Source organism: Berkeleyomyces rouxiae (genome assembly GCF_048999995.1).
Source record: "Berkeleyomyces rouxiae strain 22BRR77 chromosome Unknown BrBRR77_ptg000001l, whole genome shotgun sequence".
NCBI lineage: Eukaryota > Fungi > Ascomycota > Sordariomycetes > Microascales > Ceratocystidaceae > Berkeleyomyces > Berkeleyomyces rouxiae.
Genome location: NW_027396491.1, coordinates 1211165 through 1234531, shown reverse-complemented (window position 1 = coordinate 1234531; position 23367 = coordinate 1211165). Strand labels below are relative to the sequence as shown.

At 48.9% G+C, this 23367-nt stretch overlaps 2 protein-coding genes across 2 annotated transcripts; both read right to left on the bottom strand.

Annotated features, from left to right (window-relative positions):
• Positions 1-481: 481 nt before the first annotated feature.
• Positions 482-3745, bottom strand: BROUX77_000378 (uncharacterized protein; the record flags this gene model as incomplete). Its single annotated transcript, XM_073748466.1, has 1 exon — positions 482-3745. One exon carries the CDS (start codon positions 3743-3745, stop codon positions 482-484), a length of 3264 nt encoding a protein of 1087 aa, XP_073608615.1.
• A 16806-nt stretch (positions 3746-20551) lies between these two features.
• BROUX77_000377 (uncharacterized protein) lies at positions 20552-22584 on the bottom strand (the record flags this gene model as incomplete). The annotated part of the gene is made up of 2 exons (XM_073748455.1): positions 20552-22347; positions 22434-22584. 2 exons carry the CDS (start codon positions 22582-22584, stop codon positions 20552-20554), a joined length of 1947 nt encoding a protein of 648 aa, XP_073608614.1.
• Between the last annotated feature and the right edge of the window lie 783 nt (positions 22585-23367).

Here is a 23367-nt window from a genome sequence, read left to right as displayed (position 1 = left end):
AGCCTAGCAGGATGTATGAAAAGAAACAAGAATAGCCACAAACAAGCCCAATATGCAAAAGAAGAGAACGTGCCAGTCAAAAGAGGCACAGGAACAGTGAGAGGCGGATGGATAGTATAAATCTTCCGTCCCAATAAAAAAGAAAGGGTAAGAAGCAACAATATGATAAATATGGGCAAGTCGTGGTCGAAAGAAAGTGGTGGGACGCTGAAGAAAAGAACCAGGATTTGATGGAAAACAAGCGAAACAAAACGAATGACTGCTTCGTAAAGCATGTAAAAATCTTTTTGTGCCCCAACGCCAGTGGTCTTGTATATCGGAAAGAAATGATGCAAAGAGCGATGAAAAAAAATCTATGGTGGTCGTGTCGTCAAGGGCAAGATTGGTGAACGCCAGGTCATCAATGAGATAATAAATAAGGGATAAAAAAACAGTAAAGTGCAAGGAAAGTATCACGCCAAAAGCTCACGGCTGGAGAAGCCTAGAGCATGGCAGTTTCTTTGTCCATGGTGGACCGGGGACTAGTAGCAGTGCTAGTGCTAGTACTGGCACTTCGGCTCAGTGCCTTGACCTTGTCGCCAAAGCTGCGAAGCTTAGAGGTGGCTTCCGTTTGCGGAGATTCAGCGACAACAGTAATAGGTCGGATGTACTCGACGTTAATCTTGCAAAAAAGGTTTGAGAATAGAAAGCGCGCGCCCTTGCGATCCCAGAGTGGGAGAAAACGGTAGCCATTGTTGAGGTTGACTAGCTTGACCATGTAAACCGCAATGGGTGGTGTTTCCTTGCTTGGGTAAGTGGCATCAGACGAAAGTTTAACGCTAAAGCGAAGAAAAACGAGCTCTTCGTGTCGGGTAATGAGGTCAATCTGGAGCGGGCATAGAAACTTGGGGTTATAGCCGTTGTCACTGATGATACGCGTACGGTGTTTCTGACTAGCAACCATGTCTTCCTTGACGCGGGAATCGGCGTTAGTCTTGTATCGAGGATCGCTGGCGTGGAAAACTTCGACCTCGACAAACGGGTTCATGACACGAACATTGCTAGGGCAGATCAGTTGCTGGGCTGAAATCACAAGCAAATTCAGGCGTATTTCCTTGCGCTGATGATGCCCAGGTAGAACATCAGGCAGCATTTCGTGTTGGCGTAGGGAGGGAGGTTTGAGTACATAGCCAGTATCATCATTGCCGCCGGAGAACATGGCACGATTCAGCTGCATACCAAGATCAAAAGTCTGCCAGTTTAGAGCTGCCATTTGAACGCCGCGACGCCAGTAAACAATAGGGTCAAAGTTGTTTGAAGTAACCCGGAACTGGCTGGGATAGACACGCATTAGATAGCTCAGGTTGTGCATTTCCATGGATCGCTTGAGGTCTTTGGTGCGGCTACACTTTTCAAAACTATCTTCCTTGAATGAAAAAATATGGTTAAAAGCTTTGGCCTCGGGTGACTCAAATCCGCGGAACTTGACGCCAGTGCAGTAAACGCCTAGGTCTCCTAGAACTTTCACCGTCTTGTTTTCTGTGTGCGTGTCGGTAGAGCTGTCGGATTCTTGGCCCAGACTGTAATATGAGGCTGAATCGAAACCACGAGTTGACAAAGGAAGGGTCTTGGACCGGCCGACTGGTTGAAGCACGGGGCTGGGGGGCATGGAAAGCGATGGAGGCAGCGCAATTTCACAAAGAGGGCGGGAAGGAGAGCCGGATGTCAAACTATTACCGCGACGGCGCGTTTTAACGTCAAATGCTGATCTGTGTTCGTCCTTGACAATGGGCTTTTTGACTTTGATGAGGATGCGGCCCATCAATTCCTCGGGAGACGGGAGAGTGTGAGACATGGGGTCAAGAGGCTCAGTGACAAGACGGTCACCGAAAATATCCTTCATAATTTGCACCATGCGGGCTTGTTGAAGGGGGCTAGTATGCACCTCAAGGGAGATCCAGAGCGGGTACTGAGAAGCATAAAATGCCCACTTGTTAATACCAGTGATGCAGCTTTCGAACGAAATAGCAGAGGTAAGAGTACGTCCATGAAGAACCTGCGGGACGCCATTAGGTCCATCCCAACAATCAATCTCCACGCAGCGGCAACCGCCAATAAGAGCATAAATGTAGCCCTCAACACTAGAGGAGCCTGCAATTTGCCGGCCGAGGAGGTAAGTGTTATGGGAGCTAGAAATAAAGTAGCGATTCATGGGCTCATCCATCTTGACAGGCGACGACTTTTTCAACGTTACGTTGTACTTGGAGCGGAGAAAGTTGTACATGCTCAGTTCGGTAAAGCGCAGGCTGTTGTTGCGGATGACGGCATATGTCTTGAATACGCTGTTCCAATGTTCTTTTTGGTTGTCGACATCCTCGCGTTGAACGTCACGGAGAAACGAGAAGAACTCGTCTCTAGTCATCCCGCTGGAGTCCTTACCAGCAACCTCACTATAGTAAACGTGGTTGATAGAATGTTGGACACGAATGGAGACCAAAAATTCGCGGAACTGCGCATAAGTGAGACTGTTGGCCTTCAGGGTATCACAAATCTCAAGGCTTTTAAGCAAGTTACGGCGAGGGTGGTTGATATGGAGGAAGCGGCAAAGCTTTTCAATGTTGTCGAATGGCATGGCGAAAGTGTCGAATTGCTTGGTCTCTGGGATCCCAAGAGACGTGGCTTCCTTTCCCCAGAATTCAGCAATAGCAGCATCATCGAAGGACATTAGGGAAATCGTCTCCTGTTCCCGATAACGCATTATAGAACTCAGTCCTACTGCCCATTCTTTGAGGTCTTGTTCATTTTGAGCAACTATGTGGATAATCTTGGTTTTGGACTTTTCGGTAGAGCAAATCAGGGTAAACCAAACATTAGCTTCATTGGGAGAAGCACCAAGCTCAGAACGATACTGATCTGTGTCTGATCCGTAGCGAACCTGACTGATACTATCAATTGGAATTACCCTGCGCTTCTGATCACATACGGTATATGAAATAGTTGCGGACTGGGGCTCAGCAAAAAGAAACACATTCTTGCGTCCCTTCTTGGAAACCTTCTGCATCAGAGCACCATTAACAAGATATCGAGGGTATACTGAGTAAAGTTTAGACACCCCTCGGGGGTTTTCGTGAGGCGCGCCTTCGCGGTCAGACAGAGATTCTTCATTGTCGCTAGGGTAGCGGTGTCCTCTTTCGATAGTACGGTTGGGGTGAGGCGAGCTGGCACGTCCATTGGTGTTACGGGCCAGGGCGGGACCAAGACTTGTCTCTCTACTAGTGGCTGGGACGGATGAGTTGCGACGACCAAGGTTCATAGTGCGGTTTGAAAAACGGCGCATGAGGCCTTGGTGCTCGGGGTGGTTCCAAGAAGGCGCGCCAGTACTAGACGGGGCCGCATAATAAGGCAATGGAGGTTGAGTTCGTGATATAGAAGTTGCTGATGACGCCCCCGATGACGAAGTTGAGGTTGTCAAGGTTAAAGAAGTCATGGAAGTTAGCGACGCCTTTGGGCCGAGGGCTGGTGAGTTTTGATCAAGGTGTGAAGCTTCTGGTAGTGGCGTAAAGGAAGGAGTGTCACTATCTTCGGGGCAGACAGCAGACATCAATTCTGGTGATGTCAACGGAGAGGTTTCGCGTGATGTAGTAGTGGTAAAGGAAGTGGTGAAAGTAGAGTCCGCCTTGGTAGAAGGTCGCGAGCTTGATGTGCTTGAAGGCACTTGGACCAGTCCATAGTGCGGTAATGACGGAGCGACAGAGGCGGACGACATTGTGAATGATAAAGGGAACGGTTGTAAGGAGTGTTTTGATTAAAGATGAAGGGGATTTGTGAATAGCTCACGGAGCTGTGGAGAGGAGGCTTCAAAGGAGTGTATTTGCCAGAAGGGAAATGAGTGGGTTGGTTCAGACTATTATTGATGGCATGGCATCATGTAAAGTTCAGAGAAGAGTGCCAAAGGTGATGCCAGAAACCAAGGTATACGGTGAGGTAGTAGATGGAAGTGCGATAGACGTAGGTCTAAATATAAGCAGACCAACAGTAATAGCGTAGCTGAGGCGTCGGACAATCTATAAAGATGATGAGAGTCGTAATCGCGACCAAGTCGTCCAGTCAGACGGTTGAAAAGAGCAAGTTAGACCTGTGCTGGGCGTGGCGGAACGATGATTGTCAGGTCGATGCAGCGCCTCTGGGCTTGCTGTGAGACTGAGGCATAGAGGTGTTTTTTTGCTTTATTTTTGAGATGTGTTGTTGGAAAGATGAAGAGGGAAGGGATAAGTAAACCTAGGCAGGGAGTCGTCAAGGCTTGATATTGCTGGTGGTACTGAATAAAGTGTGCAAGTGTCGAAAGAAATCCTTCAGTTTGCATCTGTCATAGCAGCTGAAAAAAAAACAGGCGCCAAATAAAAAAGAAGAAAAAAAATAAGAGGAAAATAAGATGGTAGAACCTGTATGGAAGGCCTGATGGACAGTTTAGGACAAAAGAACAAAAAAAGAGAAAAAAAAAAGGTAAAAAAAAAATAAGCAAAGGAAAAAGTACCAGAACTGTTGTCTTATACAAATGCGTCAGGAAAGGTGATACACAACACAGGCAAGAGAAAAGAACGCGAAGAGAAGGAGAACTTCTGGGCAAGGCCGAGCAACAATGCAACAAAAAGCCAGAATATATGAATGCTTCGAAATCAGGGAATCGAATCGAGAGATCGAATGAAAGAGGACAAGGCGGGCAAGCGACGAGCAATAAAGAAGGGAAGAGCGTCAAATAGCCTCCAGGAGTCAGGCCAGAGAAAAGGGAAACTCAAAAGAGCAGAGGCCAGCCGAGACAGGGAAGTGAAAACGAAAAATTAAGAAAAAAATGCAGGCAAATAGTGGAAGATTTTTTCCAGCCCGGCAGCGCAGGCTTGTCTGAGCTTAGCTTAGCAGCACCAGCACCAGCACGAACAAGCACAAATAGCTTGTTTGTGGAAGTGAGCTCTAATAAAGGGTGGCAAAGACACGATTAGGTGAGGTGGCCAGGTGAAACAAACAGGCCACAACCCTGGGGATTAGCAGCAATCTCAAGCACCAGAAAAGCGCACGGCAGAGGAAGGAGGCCAAGCGAAAATGGAGGAGGACAAAGAGAGTGAGGAGGAACAGGGCAGAAGCGGCAGAGGAGAAGGCAAATGAAGCAAGTCGGTTGGCGGGATTGAAAGGAGAAAGCAGAAGAAGAGGGGAGATGAAGAAAAAGTAACGATGAAAGGGACGAGGCAATTGGAAAAGCTTCGAAGGAAATCGAACCCCGAGATACAGACGGCAGGAGCAGAATTTTCCACGACTACTGGAAAGAGCAGCTGCCGCAAGCTATATATGTATGTATGTGCATCGTTTGTAAACGCCTGGCGCAGGTGTGAGGTTTCTCCTAGACAGTGATGTGTAATATTTTTAACATCTTGTGTGGCAGGCACAAACAGAGGGTGAAGGCAAGTGCCTGCTGTGAACTAGGAACTTGCAATGCCCAAAAGGGCAGACGCAGTTCTCAGAATGTATAACAGCGGCATGCCATCAACTATAGCAAGTACACACGTACAGTACAGTACAGTGCCTAGTGCTAGGGGATACAGTGGGTGGACTCTGCCAGCGATAAAATGACCTGACTTTATTGTGAGATCAAACCTGTCCAGTCCTTGTACCAGTACCTGTATACTTGTAGCCTTAGACACGATAGTTAATGGCCATGTACTTGTAGCATGTTTCCATCTCCACAGCACAAGCTGCACGGCATGAGATTAATGAATATAAAAAAAAATGAATGAATGAATTCCGGTAAAGTGTAGTCAGCAAGCATCAGTAAGGCTTCTCATAGCAGACTCCTGGCAGCACGTCTCTCCTGTACTGCAACCTTGAAATGATCGAGTTACAATAACAACGGGGGGGGGGGGGCGTGAGACTACTCAGACTACATAGTTGTTCAAAACTACAAGACTAAACCTATGCACATGGTTTTCGTCAAGACAAGCTCGCAAAGGGCTGCTAGCGTTTCTTTGCCCATGGACAAACAAAAGGCAACCAAGCTGGCCAGTAGGACAACCTCACAGACAGTCCAGTGCACATAGATCACGAATACAATGAGTGACTCTGTTCTGACTCCACGATGCCCCTTATGGCTGTTCATGAAGCGAGGAACAAGTACAAGGCCAACCCAATAAGAGTTACCTACTTGCACAAAGCGTGTGGGATGGGAGTATGTACCTATGTACTTGTGTACATGATCTCTTCATCGCTTCGCGGGAGATCAAAGTTTGGCCAAGTTGAGTCTTATGCATAGTTAACTATGTATGTAGTATGTTAGTATGTACTTCATATGCCTGTATAGTAGACCACACCTGCCATGACAGGGGGGTTCATGGTCACAAAAACATACGGGTCTCCATGCTCCATATAGCAAATAAATGTCAGTCTGCCCCTCAGCGTTGCTCTTTTCCCGTATATTACAACTTGTGCGTATGCCGCGAGTGAAAAGAAACAGCGGGACAGGAAAAACAGCGACTGTTGATTCGCTCCGGGTCCTTTGGTGTCGCCTCATAGCGTAAGGGCCATCAATCCCTAACACCATCATGGCTACAGGGGGTGCTCGCTCTGTTTTCCCTTTTATGGCGGTGACGGTCACAGCCAATCAAGGCGAGTTTTTGTGCAGCTTTTTCAGTTGGCTACTTTTCTTCAGTTCCTTTTCTTCAGTTGTCTCATTTTTCTCTAGGCTTTCCCTGTTGGTCCTGGTATGGGCAACGTCCTCCCTGGTGTCTGGTGGTTAGCTATTGTCTGACAACTATCTGCGCCAATAGGTTTCACACTTGTGTAATTATAACCGTCACACAACGGTCGCAACTTCTTTGGTGGCAACCCACTAACTAACCCTAGGAGGGGCCAACAAACGTAATCTCCAGCCAAGTGTTGCCTGTAGTTGGTTATACTCGCACATCTGCGCATGTGTAAAAACAAAAGAGGCCCGGCAATGAGGCACCCATCCATGGGCATCACACGGCAAGTAACTCTATAGCATAGTGCAGTATAGCAATCCTCATTACCATAGCCCACTGCCGCATAGCCAAGCCATGTTAAGCTGGAACCCGGTCTTAGACTCGGCTGCCCATCTGAAGAAAGCCACAGGAAACGGCTTCAACAAGCTTCATTCGTCACCAAGACTGGCTGAAGACTGCATCACGGACTTCTTGCTGCCACTGGGTGCTCTGAGGGTGTCAAGACCTGTAACACGGCGAGGTCCACCATCCCTGGGCGGCGGGTGCACATTCCACACCCCCTTTCTCGGGCCCCTACATACGCATGTACATATGTACACATGATGCCTGAACAAATTAGTTTCCAAAGACAAATAGTTGACTACGGCGGGCCTGGCAGGAATCGTTAGGACTCCTCCCTTTGTTTAGTCGTGAAGAAAAACAACAACCTACATCTCAAACCAAAATAACACACGTGTCTGCCGAACATGCTATGATATTGTTGTTTTGCTGGCCGTGTTTTGGCAGCACGCTATTCTAGGTGTTTGCATGTTTGATCTTCTCCGGGCCTCGGATAGGAATAGAACAGAAACTCTTGCTTGCTTCGATTCGCCTTGGCTTTAACGACGGCCCTGGCAGACTCTCTGATGACAGCTGCTACGTATGGCAACTTAGCCGTATACGTAGACTTATTGCAGTCTCCCTGGTGTCTCGTCTTGTCTGAGGTCGTGGTGTCGAGCCTCCAGATTTTTGCTGTCATGTGATCAACTAAATAGAGAAAGGATTCGGCCCCTGGGCCTTGAACGCTAGAAAATAGAAACATTGGGAAACAGGTTTTCCAGCAGACAACCTATAAAGAAAAAGAAAAAAAAAACATGGCTCTGAGAAGACCCAAAAAAAAAGAGAAAAAAAAAGGAAGCTCATGGCCACCACGTGACACCGGCATCTCATTGCCGGACATAAATACCCTTGCTAACCCTATACATAATGTCCATACCTGGAATGTTTCAATGTTCGGCGTAGAAACTCAGCCGACTTAGGCTATGAGCGCCTGTTGGCAGACCCAACATGATCATGCTCCAAGAATAAAGACAGAATGCGGACGAGTAAGCCTCATTGGTCCCATGCAGAATTAACGCCTCTACGCCTTAACGGCTTCTGCGTTCTCTGCGCCTCTTTGTGCACGCACACACTCATAACCGTCTACAAGCATGTAACTATGTACGACCCAGATGACAACATCCAACAGGACGGGTGGGCGGATAACATCAGGTCACCGGAGACAACCCTCGCAAGTCATCCATATTCACTAATCTCCAGGGTTATAGCGTTAAGCAGGGCCCGGGCTATGTGTTGGGAGAAAGTAGGGGCCCGAGGGTTGTCTTTGTGCTTCTTTTCTTTCCACACTTTTCTTTTCGGTGTCTGAGCAAAGTCTAAGCCGAGAAGAGAGAAGAGAAGCCCCAAAGGGAAAAAAAGGTTGGAAAGGGAAGAAAAACAAAAAGCTTGATAGGAGGAAGTGGGTTTAGCTAGGTGCCACATACTGCCCCGTCTGTGTTGTGCGTCTGTGTGTCTACCTGTCGACGTCACCGCTATTAGCACTCTTAAGCTGTCTTTTTTCTTTTTGCGGTAGTTAAATGACTGAAGGACAAAGGAGAGAAAGCAAGAGAACAGCGAGTGAGGCTTTCTGGCAACGAAAGAAAAGGGCATGTTTGAGCCGGCCGGACCAAGCTTAGTCCGACAAGCGTGATATCAACCAAGAGAACGGGAGGACCGCCTTGGTCACTACAGCCTTTTGGTCTCCTTTTGCTCCCGTCCCTTCTTAATGCAGAGAGTTGTATAGCTACAGGTCTAGAATGAACAGCACTGACTGGACTACAAGAGAGAGTGCTGTGATATATGCAGGCAGGGTACTTTCTAAAAGAGCATAAAAAAGCCCTAGAGGAAGCATATCCATGATCAAAACAACTCCCCAGGCCTGAACCCTCGTCGTCGATCATTGAAAGAAGTTCCGTCACAATGGAACCGCCCTGTCTATTATTTCTTTTGCTAGTTGGTCTTCCGCTCCCCTAAACCATGATGCTGGTATAGTTGACCAGATAAATACGCACACATGCAACATGAAAAAAAGGTAAAAGAAAGAAAAGGGGAAAATAATAAAGAGGTGTGCTAGGGCGGCACGTGAGGGAGGGAGGGACGGGGTTGCTCAGGAGGTCGGTACATGTGTGCCCTGCTTCATGTTAGTGATGGCATGTATAGAGATACTCCTGTAGATATCGACCGGCCTTTTGCTTCTCGGCACATCAGGCCATGCGACGGTGGCCGATCGGCTCTTTAACCCTCGATCGGCAAGGGTTAGTCTATGACGTAATGGTGCACATAACTAGTTATATATGCACATGCATAGCTGGAAATCAAGGAGAGTGGAGATCTAGTTACAGAGCTAGACAGACAAGAAGATCAGCAACGAAGCTGTCGAGGAAGGGGTCTTCTACTGCAAGCCAAAAGAAAGCGAACAGAAAGGTGCTCCATCGCGGACGCAGGTTGGGTAGCCTTGTGGTGTCAGGTAAACAAATGTCTGGCGGAGGGAAAGGCAGAAAAACAGCGTGTACAGGTACATATGTATGTACCATGTATAGATACATAGTTGCGCCTTGTAACTTGGCCCAGGCGGCCATCCCGTCTTTCCCGGACGATGCCAGTTTGCGGCAGGGGATATTTGCTTCCGCTTTCCCGGCAGCTGTGCCCGGAGCTTTGCCTCCCAGCCTCACCTACAGCCAGGCTTGATGGCGGGAAATGAAGAGAAAAATAGACAAGGCGTGTTTGAGAGTCTGCTGCGGCAAGGCGGGGAACGGCCTTGTTGACGCCTTGGCAGTGGCATAGGCACTACTTGTATGTATTAGTTGGAGTGTGTGGATGTCCATAGTTGACAACGGCCTTGGAAACTTGATGCTACACGCAGGGCAGGGTGGTACAGGGATAAGATCACAACCTCCACCAACCACTGCAAGGATAGTTCCGTACGCATGTGGACGACAAGAATTGGATGCATTGGTTTGTTATACGGACATGTAAAACAAAGTGACGGCCAAAATGAGAGAGGGGGTGATCCGGCATGGGGTGCCACACATCATCAAGCATCAGACCACATAGAGGGAGCAGCAGATTGACGCGCGCCCTCAGCTCATTGTAGACCATATTGCACATGAGTATGTACATACATACATATGTACACTGATGCCCACATAAACTTGTAGTGCAGTGCAGTGAGTAGTACTTGTTGGTGCACACAGATCTGCCGTTAGCCTGCGCGATTGCTCTGCAGGGAAGCAGCCGCCCGCTCTGGAGATAAAGAAGAAACCGTTGGCATGCCATTCTTTTCCTCCGGCCTTGGAGACGCACGCGATAGCCTCGTCGGCCGATGGTGTCTCGGATTTCTCGAGTCCGTTGTTGTGTGCAGCTGAGCCCCACGGTACAGTCACTGTTGTTGTTGGCGTGAGTGGGCGCCGCTTTTCGGACGCCCTTTAGACGTGTTGTGCGGCTTTCAGCTGTCAAGATGTCTGCCCGCCCGCAGGGAGCGCAGGAAGAGACAAGACGATACATGCCGCTCATTGTATGTTAGTGAGTACAGGTTACAGATAGCTAGTTGCAGATACAGGTACATATGTATGTGTACACATATCTGCCTTGACGCTGTTCCTAGTGGTGTAAACTCGATAGACAGACACAAAAAAAGACCTTTGGTGGCATGTCCTGCAATGACATGAAACAACGAGCACATCACCTAAAATCCCAACCCTGGTCTTCCCCTATCAGTGGAACACGTCTCCCCACACCGACTGGAACCCCCTCCCTCGCTCTGTGCCTGATGCCGTCATGGTGCTTGTTTCTCATGTCCATGATGTCCTATTTACAGTAGGCTGTTCGCCTATACGATCCGCTTGCCTCATTGAGCACCATGCTGGCAATGTATGCATGTATCAAGCTGTATGTTGACATGCTACATACGTGAACATAAACTCATACGTCCTTCTACATATGTATAATTCCAACACCTGCAGGCCAAGAGGGGTAGAGAGAAAAAAGCCAGCTGGACATGAGGAAAATCTCACCTGCGCACCCATGGCGTGGAACGTGGGTGTGATTGAGCAAAGTGTAACTATGTGTGGTTATAGTTAGTTAGTTACTATAGTAGAATACTTGCATTCTATCACCACGACTCACCTTGGCGGGCCAATGGTGCCCAGGCGAGGAAACAGGATCCCGTTGCCCTCGAATGATGTTCAGCCTACAGCGTTTCCTGGACTCCGTTTTCTCTCTCAAGGCGAGCCAATCAGACGAACCAGAAAGGGGACGACTCGGCGAGGAAGCCAAGCGAGGAGGAAGAGGTTCTATGTTGATGCACTACGGCCCAGTCCAACTACCAGTTATGAGTAGTGGGCTCATATAACAAGTAGGACTGGAAGAAGAAGACATGGAAAACACACATCATCCCAACCAACTTCACACTTTCTTGATCCGTCCTGCACGCTGTGCACATGTGCGGGTTTGGTGGCAGATCTAACGCCAAAGAAGACAACGGTGGTCAAGGTTGCTTGCCACCCATTCCTCAGTGCTCTTTTACAACCAAGTGTAGCCTATCCCACCCTGTCTAAAATCTTTGTCTTTTGTGCTTTTTGGCACTGGCGCTTTTTTTTTCTCACCCCCTTTTCCCTGCGCCGTTCCCTCCCCCCCCATGAACTTGCTCGCCAAATGTTCTTTGTCTTGACTGGAAAAACTCTATCGATGCCTTGTTGCTCACATAACTATCTCGGCTTTTTCCCCACGTCTGATTCGTCTCGTCGTCACACCGTCTTTTTCTCTCTCTTGATCATGGTGATGTCACGTCACGGGTGTAATGGGCGAGAGATGTAAATAGCAGACTAGCCCACATTGTGACCACAGAGAGTGATATAGAGCGGAAGAAGTCCACAGAACACAAAGACTTGTAAAACAACACGCAGTTGGCATGTGATAAGGAAGGCCGTGTTTTGTAGGGCCCAAAGCCACCATCACGACATTGTGCTTCTAGGCTCCTTTGCTCGTTCTCTTTCAGCTGTAACCATGGCCGTAGTATTATCCCACCAGGACACATCTGGCGAGAAAGCAATCAAAAGACCATCACGAGGACACTACAAATTGCAGCACAAAATTTCCCCTTTCCCCTTCTCTCGTTATTTCTCTGTTTTCTCGGTCTTACTCTCGTTAGCCTCTCCAGACCATGTGCGTCTTTGTTATTTGTTAGTGATATTGGGCTCCTGAGAAAACATACAGGTCCATTCATAGTAATCTGAAGTCCCAGATTAACAAGCCATTTTCTTGCATGCTCTGACCCTCAGATGCCCTTCCCAGAGACATGTTGCCGTGCCGTGCCCTGCCATCGCCCATTACAAACTGATAATCTTACTACTACGACCAACGACCTACATGCTGCTTGCAAAGGTGCCGGAACCCAAGGGATCTGACGATGATGGACCTGGAAACCTGGGCAAGAAATGCATGTAGTTATCTCCCCGCAACTCGTTGGTCGTCCTCCTCGCTGCCTATCGCTTGCACGCCCACGCCCACGCCCACGCACCCGCCCAGGGTGCCGCTTGTTTTGCACTACTGCACAATGACATGATTGATCATATGACTTCATCACGCCTACCAGCACAAGCACCAGGACTACCTTTCTGCTTTTACTTGCGGGTATCGTGTGAGTGGAGTGCCCGCCCAGTCCAACTCGATACGCCGGCTTGAGATGCTTCCTTGAGTAGTCTGCCTCTTGGGCTGTGCCTGTATAAATGTACCATGCTCGTACACGGCTCACCGAGCTAGTGTTATTCAGTTATTACTCACACCGCTACTTTGGGAGATTTTAATCATATTCCCCTGATGTCTTTGTATTGTTTGTTTCTTTTCAAAGAATACTGTATAAGCCATGTCTGGACACTCCTCGGTGTCCAAGAGAGGGGATGGCATTATGACCTCATCAAGGGAGATCCGAGCTGCATGTCCGTCCGTCCACTTTATCCGATGTGGATATGATATGGGCGCAAAAAGGGGGATTGAGAGATCGTGCACAAAGTCCAAGAATCATCTACGTCTCCCTCCATTTGCGCACCCTGTCTTTTGTTGTTAGCTTTTGCGACGCCTCCCTCTTTTTCAACGTGTTGATTGATACGCGTAGTTAGACATGGTACAAATAGCTGTTAACCAGTGTGTGGTCATACATGTTTGTAGACTTGATCCTGTTGCTGATATGAGGCTGGCTGCCTCGCAACCGTCACAATGGCAGGCTTTTTTCATATGCCAAGATAAGCTATGATGTATGTAGTCGGTGCCAGATGGAGTGAGGTGATCTTCGATTGGCTGTGGTTGGAGGCTGTAGAGTCCGACAGTAACAGCCGTGATCTTCCTTTTTCCATGTACATACTTAGCTTTCGGCCAAAACAAGGCTACCATGCGCCATGGCGCTTTACACGTGTGTGTGTACAGGTACAAGCGGAAATTGTGCTTGTGGTATAGTTAGTTGCAGTCAAAGTACCCAAGAAGTCGAAGTAGATGAAGAAGAACAAGCACCCATGAAACGCTCCCCCTAGATCGGCATTAGCGGCGGGCAGGAAGGGGGCTCGGAGAAACTGGGAATTTCCCCAGACTTGGGCCTTGTCCTCGAGCCCCAACGGCCCCCAGAGTGCGTGCTGTGAGCAATTGTCAAGACGTTTTGGCTGGCTGAAGGACTCGGGGTACTGGACTTGTACACATTGACTTGTTTGATAACGGTTCTAACTATAACTAGGCTTGCTTGTATAAGTCAATGTGCTTTGCAGCTGGCACTGGGACTTCATGCCAGATCCCATGCTGGCTCCTTTCCAGCCACAACTAAACGCCGATGTTTCATGGGTCTCCATTTACAGCATCACACAGTTTTCGGTTATGGCCCGGAGTTGGGACAACGGCAACAACGGCCTCGCATCATTTGAATATGTATGTCTCCGTGTAGGCGTGGGCGACAGCTAAAGTATGTTGACCACCGACAAAGAGACCCGTTGCTCATATGCATAGATAGAACCACACTCTCTTTGCTCTATCGCCTTGAGTCTGCATAAGTGCACACTGTATGTATTTCCAGTCCAATCCAGTATTACTGACTATCTTATCCATTTCATGCAGTTAGTCAGCTATAGATAGACACCCGTCCATGCCGTTGCAGAGCGACTTGACTGTCGCCGCCCGACGGCCATAAGCCAAAATATTACCGGGAATACTAGATTCCATGCTAAGTGCCCGAGGTTGTCCATGCGTAAAACTAGCCAGAGAGAAACAGTGGGCGAGTTGTGTAATGCACGACACAACTTCATACGAGGACACAGCATGCTTCTACGCAGACCAGGTGTCCGTTGTGCTGCAGTTTTAACCGACGGTGTCGGCTTGTCCTTGTAACTGTACGTGTGGCTGGATGACATCGTTTTTCTCAGTGCAGAATCAGTCCGACAACACTGTGGTATTGTTTCTCAAAGACACACATTACATGCTTTTGCCTGCACAGGAAAAAGATGTGCCAGTACCGTACCTGTAGGTAGGGTAAGGTTGGGAGGGAGCATGGATTAAACTTCCCAGGACGCCGAGATGTGCATATAAGTAGACATATAGACCACCTAATAAGCATCATGCCATGAAGGATATATCTGTATGTACACACATGTAGCGTCGTAGCACTAGTCCTGGCAGCTTACTGTCTGGAATTTTTGGGTAGTTGGGAGATGGGAAAACCTGCACTGGTGTTCGATATAGGATCCTTTGCCTTCTTGGCATGACTACTTGCGGTGATATGTCAATATCCACGGGGTCGTCACATGGGTCGGTGATGTAGTATATCCCACTGCCTTTTTCGGGATGCCGTCAAGACCTCACCCGAGCTTCGCTGTTGGTGCGTGTACTCGCTAAACGTGTGCCCGGCGAAGAGTACTACATACCGACATGCATTGCTTTGTTGCCCGTGGTTAGTCCGTAGCATTGCTGCACCATCTGTATGTACATACATATATCTCTGTGTATACTTCCTAAACAGGAAGCCCCCTAGACTTACACCAATTTCTGCAAGCCCCCAGCATCGCGGTCTGCCTTGCGGCTTTTTGGAACTCGAGGAAAGACGTTGCGCTCTACGTACAAGCAAGTACATGACTACGTGTGGTGCAGTGCCAAGTTTGTCACGTAAGATATCCCGCCATTTGCTATCATTGCGCGAAATTGAAACATGCCACTGTCTTTCATTTATTAACTAACTTTATGTACGCTCAAGCCCACCTGCCTCGCATCCACTAACTACGAGACCTCCCGCTCTTAGTCGGCCTAGCCTAGTTTAGTCGGCCGCTAGAATAGCGGTAAGGATATGGACTAGAACTAAGCTTCAAGTCCAGGAGGGCAACGTATGTCTTATGGACATTACGTATTGTTTGTCACCATGTCACCTGAGCATGTTTGGGATGTTATCTACTCTACGATATGATGTTCTGTTTGTCCCGTCTCACCTACGTACATACTCGTCACTAAGACTGATTATGTCAAGAGAGTACTCGCGTATCATGGCCATACGCACTCACTCCCTAGTTTATGAGGAGCAACATGCCTACTCGCCCACGGAAGCGCCAAACCTCTGATGTAGCAGCTCGTTCCACGTTGCAGGTTAAATGCGGATACCCGGGAACTTGGGTTTGTTCGGGAGAATGCTGCTAAATAGTCGACGTGTCGGGTGTGCCTTGGCATGTTGCCTGGGGTTCAGTTTAACTCTTCATCCTCGTGTCATATCCGAGTGATGGCCTCAAAAGGGGTATGGATTGTTGTTATTCCCGTGCACATCAAATATATTTGTCAGGCCAAGCTCACGTAATAGTCCTGCGAGTACATGTCTCTGTGTGAGCCTGTGCTAAAATGTGCTCGTCCTAGTTGTTTGATGCAGAATTAGAGGTGGCACTAATAGCTTGCACATGGACGGCCTATTCTTGGTTGGCTATTCCCGGGGACAGACCGGAGAAGTCGGAGGGTTGTCGTATTGGAACCATGTGTACCCTCCCGATATACATGCATACATATTGTCTACATATGCTACAAACAAGTCCTTGGACTTGGATCGATGCAGATCCGAACAAACAGTTAAGGTAGATGGATGGTTATCTTTCAACCCAGCTCTAATGTTGACTCACTCTCCCCCACGTCACGCAGTCTCCGGTGTCACAGTCCCGCCTGAAAGTTTGTGTATTTCGGGATAAGGCTTTGGGGAGGGAGGGGGGAGACGCGCATCAAATTGCAAGACAATGCGACAAAGGAATAAAAGTCCCAACCTCAAACAGCAGCTGTTGCTTTTTTTTCTTCTTGTTCGTTCGCTTAGTCGCCCTCCCATATTCTTGGAATAGCCCTGTTCACATGCGATTCGGGATTGTCAATAGGCAGAGCAGCCCCGTAGCTTGTTTCGGAGTTTCAGCCCTGGACCTTGTCAGTCCATAGAAGCTTCCCCCCTTCGACTGGAAGCATTTTGCCCGGCATACGAGATCCTAAAGCCACGGTCGTTGGTAATAAGTACACTACGAGTAGCTAGCATGGCGACAAATTGGGTAATCATGTGTAAAGTTCCATGTACATCCGTATAACTAGTGAAGCGTAGGTGGTTAGTTAACAATAGTTACATGGTTACAAGTTCTATAAAGATGTTGCCCATCACCATATTTTAGGCAAGTGCCTAGGCAGATAGTGGGGGAGTTGCCTCGACCTCGAGGACTCGGGAATTCCACAAGGACTCGATATCTTGGACTCGAGACTCGAGGTCTAGGGCTGTGTTATAGCCCCAAATAAAAGGAACGAAAAAGGAGACTTTGTCACTTTTGTATTTGCCGGCATAGACAAGCCACGGGAGACCTTTGACGCCATCATTACCTCATGTGTCTGTCAAATCCAACACACGCTCCCCATCCTGCCCTACTGTTAGTGATCTGAGCTTTTGCTTATCGTATGTATCTACATAGTTACTTATTGAAAAGGCTTGGATTCCAAAGAGCCAAGAACCTACCCAGCAAAAAGCAATTCTTACCAAGACAGGGCAATAACTGCCGCAATATCAAAACCCGTACTATGTACATGGGATATTTAGGACATTTTCCAATCAGCGCTCGAGCCTTGTCCCAGTTTTTGCCTCTGTCCTTTTCGCGACAGCCTTATAGGTTTACCAAAGGGGCAACAAATTGTTATGATCGCCAGGATGTATGCATCATGGTGGCCTCGAGAGATTATCGGGTCTATGGAAATAATGTCATTTGTCAAGTATTTGTGATAGGGGGCAGGTGAAAATGGAGATGAAGGAAGGGGTCAACAAGTAAGAAGGGGAAGTAGAGAGAGGCCAATTTAGGTCTTTGTCATCACTAGTATTTCTCAAAGTGTTCAGAACGAGGGGTCTCTCAAGCTGTGCCACTTGACGGAGTAGCTTGCTGGTACTTGGGGCGATTGCGTGATAGTCTAATCCTTGACTCCATATCTCAGATCACATCTCAGCCCAGGACGTCATTCAAGCCTTTTCACGATGAGGAGAGGCAAATTGCCGTTGTTACCGGATGCGGGATCTGAAGGCAGTTCTGCCTTCTTAGCGTGCCTATGATGCAGGACAACCAAGTCTCAGACAAACACCTGCCTGCAAAGACAATGAGGCCCATTGAGGCACTCGAAACTATACTAGAACGTCTAAAGTCACACGGCCTAGTCAGTTTTACCGCACCATTTCCCGTTTCTCTGTGTTACACGGATAACCATGTTCTGCTTATTTGGCACATTGGCTCTTTGTCCTCCTGCTAGTGTGTACAGTCGGAGGGCTTCTCGACGTCTTTGCGTTCTCTTGGAGGCAACCCAGTCGTACCGTTGGCTAGCAACAGGCGACGAAAGCGGTAGTAGTTAATCCGCAAGTACGAGACAATGTGACCATGTGAGCTCTTGTGGCATTGATGCCGGACTGGCGATGGACGTGCCTCCCTGCCAGCCAGCCCTCCGCTTTTCTAGCTGCCTTGTTTGCGAAGCACGTTTCTCTGTCTTGCCTCGTTGACCTTGTCGTGTTTGTCGGATTGTCCAAGTTTAGTCCTGCACCCACCAAGGTAGACGAGTGCTATAGAAGCCACACAGAGCCGTTAACTCAGAGTAAGCTGGACTTCCCAAACGTTAGGGGACCTGGGGACAGATCAAACATAGGCCCGCGCCGCTTCCTTCGTGGAGAGTGCGCGGCTGTTAGACTGATGCTAGGCCGTCGGTAGAGTCCTCTTTGTATGAGAGTGCGTCGTTGAAGCTATTTCAAAAGCCGACAGCATCATCGGCTGATGCACCAGCCATGTGGTGATCCTTTTGCTACAGATGATGCCTCACCTGTGTGCTACTTGTTGTAGTCTAGGATCGTTAGCTGCCCTGTTCTTGCTTGGGCATCTATTCTTTGTACTCTGTTAATGCACACTGAAACACCTCACATGGATGAGGGATGTAGAGAAGAAAACTATAGAGTTCAGAGAGGCAGACAGCCAAGAATTGGTTGCGTGGATGGGGAGGACAAAGGGATGTGGATGCATACGGTTGGTGTTCTAGACGAGGCCTGGGATCAGGTTTAAAGAAGAGGCTAGAGGTCGTTATTCCTTCTCACGCAAAGACCGAGTGCTTCATGCGTCGGTTCTGCTGTCGACTCCATTTGGTGTATGTATGTGTATGTACATACATCTACATCTAGATGTGTGTGTATGTTGGTTGTGTCTTGAAGTTTCTCCGGGATTTATTTTTTGCACAGAGCCTTTTTATACCAGACTAATGCAGCCCTGTGCATGACCTGCAGAAGCGAGTAGGAGCTGATAGCAACCAAGGTCGCTTGAAAAGATAGAGAGGGGAAGACCGAAGCCAAGACTGTCAATGGCCAGGCCGTGGCTTTCTCCGTATTCCGTCGTGTATGTAGGGACATGTAGATGTCCGAGCCCTACAGGCTACACATTAAGCACGTCAAGGTAGCGGTAGTAACGGAAGCCTAGCTCCGGGGCTTCTTCACTTTGACTGTGATCAAAAACAACAGGTGGCCGTGGTCCACGGGCTCGCCAGGGCGGAGATGAATGGCCTTGGATGCCCACCAATCTTTCCTCATCTCTCACTTTCTGAGTTTAACTCCCCAGTGTCTTCCTGTCTTCTCAAGCCCACCCATACCGCTCGATCCCCCTCTTCTCCCATCTTGTAGTAGCAGCCTGTCTTGGGAGCACCAGGCTCGATTTGCTGGCCTTGCAGAGACTCTTGCCGACGTTGCTTTCCAGCTCCTCTTTTCCTCTTTCCCTCTTTTTTTTCCTGCCCTTGTCTCCGTCAGCCTACAGCAGAGAGTAGGAGGAGGGGGAGAAGGGATTGAGGGGAAGGAAAATGCTTATGCACAGTTTAAGTACATTGTACGTGGAGGGGATCGTGCCCCGTGTCTGTCCCATCAGTCTCCAGCTCGTCTTCACCGGTTTGGGTGGGGAGCCCGAGAAAGGTCCAGACTTTCAGGCTCATGATGTCATGTCTGCGGGAATGCCAATGCTCCTCCTCGGCCACTCTGTCATGTACGCATGTACATACATACATATGCATGTGGGACTGCTCAGCAATGGAAACAGGCCCGTGCCTATGGCCATCTGTACGTGATTGGAGGCGTTTATAAAGCTGCGTTGCCGACTGGGAGCATTGTACAGGTGCATACATACACGTATAACCAACTATATGTAACTACTTGTGTAGTATGTATGTAATTGGGTAGTCCAGCCTAAACGCCACTCCAGCTCTTCAGCAGCCAAGACTTATCATGACGCAGCGCGGCGTTACTCTGCAGCCAACAGATTGGCGAGCATGGCAGGCGGAAGTGGTCCTCACCGCAGGTTAGCCCTGTGCTGAAAGAAAAGGCGTCATTATTTTCGTGGCGGGCTCTTGTTCTCCTGATGCTACCCAGTCGAGTTATTATCTTCTAGAATGCGGGACTTCGAGAAAGAGAGACAAGTGGCAAGAATCATGGAATCGCCCTGAAAGGCGACGGATTTGTTTGTATCGTAATGTTTGCGCCCGGGGAAATATAGCTTAGAACCGCTCATGTGTCCTTTTGAGAAGCCATGACGATGTTGTAGACGTGGTCTAAAGACTCTAGTATGTTGGACGGTTTAACACAAGTTCGAGAACCTTTGTTTTGACTCTCAGTGGAACGGATACATGAAGCTTGGACACCGTGATGAGACTCGGGCCTATTCGCTTTGTAAATGAAGAATCACAAAAGAAAACATACACGTACAGAACAGGAGGTGAACAGGAAGAGTCATTGGTAAAAAAGAAAATACATAATGCTAAAAAGCCAGAGAAGACAGAAAAAAAAGGCAGAAGAAAGAAGAGCTGTATAGGCTGCCTCAAGAAACAAAAAAAAGTCATAAGAGACTCTGTAGCGACAATAGAGTTCCAGTGATATCCAAGTAAAGCCCAGAAAGAGAAAGAGAAAACCCAAAAACAACGCAAGAAGCCACACACAAGAAAAAGACAATTACTTACCCAAACGCTCAGTCAATATCATCATCGCTGTCTTCTGCCTGTGAAGATGCCTCCGTCTGTTGACCTTGTAGCGGCGCATGGAAGGGCGACACACTACCGCCACGGGTTAACGATCCAGCACCAGCTACAGAACCAGTAGGACTGTTTTTACGCAGCAGCCCACTGGCGACAGAGGATTCCCATCGACGTGATCCTAAAATCCCTGACGCAAGTGACTTCTTCGCCCCGCTAAGGAGTGGTGAAGTAGCCTTGGAGCTACTGGCAGTTGGTGTGTTGGTAGACACAGTGGTGGTTGATCCAGTCGGAGGCGGCAGTGAAGGGCGAATAGAGAGTGGCGAGGTAGCAGGCCATGAGACTGGCTGTGATTCAGCTGATGGAGGTGCGACCGGCTTTGGGTTTGAAGGTTGGGGCGTCAATGTGGGCAAGGGCTGAGGAGACAATTCACCGAGAAGGTCTTCTTCTCCCCCATCTTCATCATCAAGGTCGCTGTTGAGCAGGTCATCGTCGATGGCAGCACCCTTGGGTGTAAGTCGCTTCATGGAAATAGTGTTTGTGTTGTCATCAGAGTACTGATCAGGGTCACGGCCAAGAATACGATCGGCCTTGGACATGGGACGGCGAGCCTTGTTGCCATGGCCGAGTGTCATCCCGTTGCCTCTAGCCACATTGCCATGTTGTGTAGGACCGGAGAGATAGTTTCTTGTAGCATTGGATGGCGGCGGGGTCGATATGTTCAGACCACCATTAGAGTGCATAAAGCTAGGATCTTCAGCCCCCCATCCGGCCTCTAATTCGCGACGATGTTGATTCTCGCGTTCAACTCGGAGTCTGTCACGTTCATTGATCCATTTAGGATTAGGGTCCCAGGACCAACCATCACCAATGGTATTGCAGATAGGGAAGAACCACATCAGAGGTACGGGGCCAAACAGGTGGCGCAGATTACGCTTCCAGCCCAAGTCGAAGGCGTTGGGAAGTTTGCGCGAGTCTTCCTCGTCAAGATACTCCTGGTAGCGCTTTTGTGACTGGCGTTGCTCCATCTCACTATATGATAGATAAGCAGGACGCTGGCCGTCAAGGCCGACTACAGGAGGCGTTGACGCTCTTTCATCCTCGCCTTCCTCGGGGCGTGTGACGCCGGGAATGGCGTTGGCGTGCATGTCGATAATCTGCTGCCCGTAGCTAGGCTGGCTAAAGCGACCACCTGGGCGTCGTTCGCTATGGTAGTTGTAGATTTGATCGCGTAGAGACGAGTAGCGCGTTTTCTCCAAGCATTCAATCGTGGTTTGGCCCCGGGCAGCCAGCGCAATGTGCCATGAGGTGAAAGCGCCGATGACGATTCCTATGATACCGGCCATCACAGCAAGGATAATATAGTTCACAGGCACTAGGCTGTCCAGGGTGTCAATCTCTCCCATGATCTCAATGTATGTCCATGTCGCGGACACAGCGCAAGCATACAGCGCGAAAACGGTGGTGTAAATGAGAAAGAGCAAAAAGGCCTTGTGGTTGCGCAAGCCAATACAAGTGGCTAGCCATGGACAGTGGTGATCCATCTTGAGCACACAGCGGCGGCAGGTTGAGCAGTGATGTGCTCGATCAGGCTTACGCATTTGGCACTTTTTGCAGTACCGCACCTCGCCATTAGATTTGACAGTGAATGAGGTTGAGTGTGGAGGTGCCTCGATGGCCGAGTAGTCGCCATTGGAACGCGTAGTACTTCCGGGATCGGTAAAGACGGCTGTTGTGTAGCTCCAGTTGAGCATCAGGTAGAGGAGCACGCCAAAAGCGGACGAGCTAGTGCCTATATGTTCACCGGTGGACCCGATAGTCAGCCAAGTCTGCCATGCTTGTCAAGGAGAGAAGGGAGGGAGGGGAAAGAATGTTTACCCATCCAGGAGTCGGCCGGAGGATTGGCCCCGATGCTGAGAATCACCCAAAGGGCCCACGTGGTTAAGCTGTACACGAGAGCCAGCGGTATTGAAGTTACAAAGCGACAGCATGTGCGTTCGATGCGTCGCGCCCATCGTCTTGGAGCCATGCTTGACTGGTCGTCCATCCGGTTGCCGTCTGGGAACGAGACTCGGGGGCGAAGCGGGCAGTGGGAAGGGGGGAAGAGAGCGAAAGCGCGAAAGCTATTTAGATACACGATTGGACGTCGCAAATAAAACAATAAATCGACATATAAGAAAGGAGGCCGTGGCCACTCGATGAAGGCTGCGGCTATTTTGTCATCGCTCGCTCGCAGGTAGACGCCGGGAAAATTGCGGCGGAGCCAGATGCAGAGTCCGGGCTGTGGTCGCACGTTTTCACAGCTGGCGAAGCAAGTCTCCGAGGTTCTGCGTGTTCGAGATTGCGTGGTCGATGCTGCTTGTCTCGAGTTCCTGTTTGTAGTCGAGTCGGCGAATCGATATTGGGATGCTGAGTAAGCAGAGCCGGATGGGCGGGTGGGAGCAGGGTGGAAGGAGAATGGCAACGAAGCAGCCGAGAAAGAAGGGAAGAATTAAGCACAGACAATGGGATGCTATGACTGGAATATCGAAGGCAGAAAAGAAGGCCACCACGAGCTCAAGAAGCAACGTGGAAACGACGGAAGCGAGACACAAATGAACTGCAATATGGAAATTCGCAGCCACGCTTTTGTTGGGGGTGTTGTACCGTATACATCGATATAGGAGAATTACACGTGACGCATTATGTATCCTGTACCTGGATTACAAATTAACCCTGAGCTGAACAACTAATAACTAACAAAACAAAACACACTCTCTTTGCCTAGTAACCTGTCCGTCCGCCAATCAGACCCTTGTTTTGTTTCTTCTTC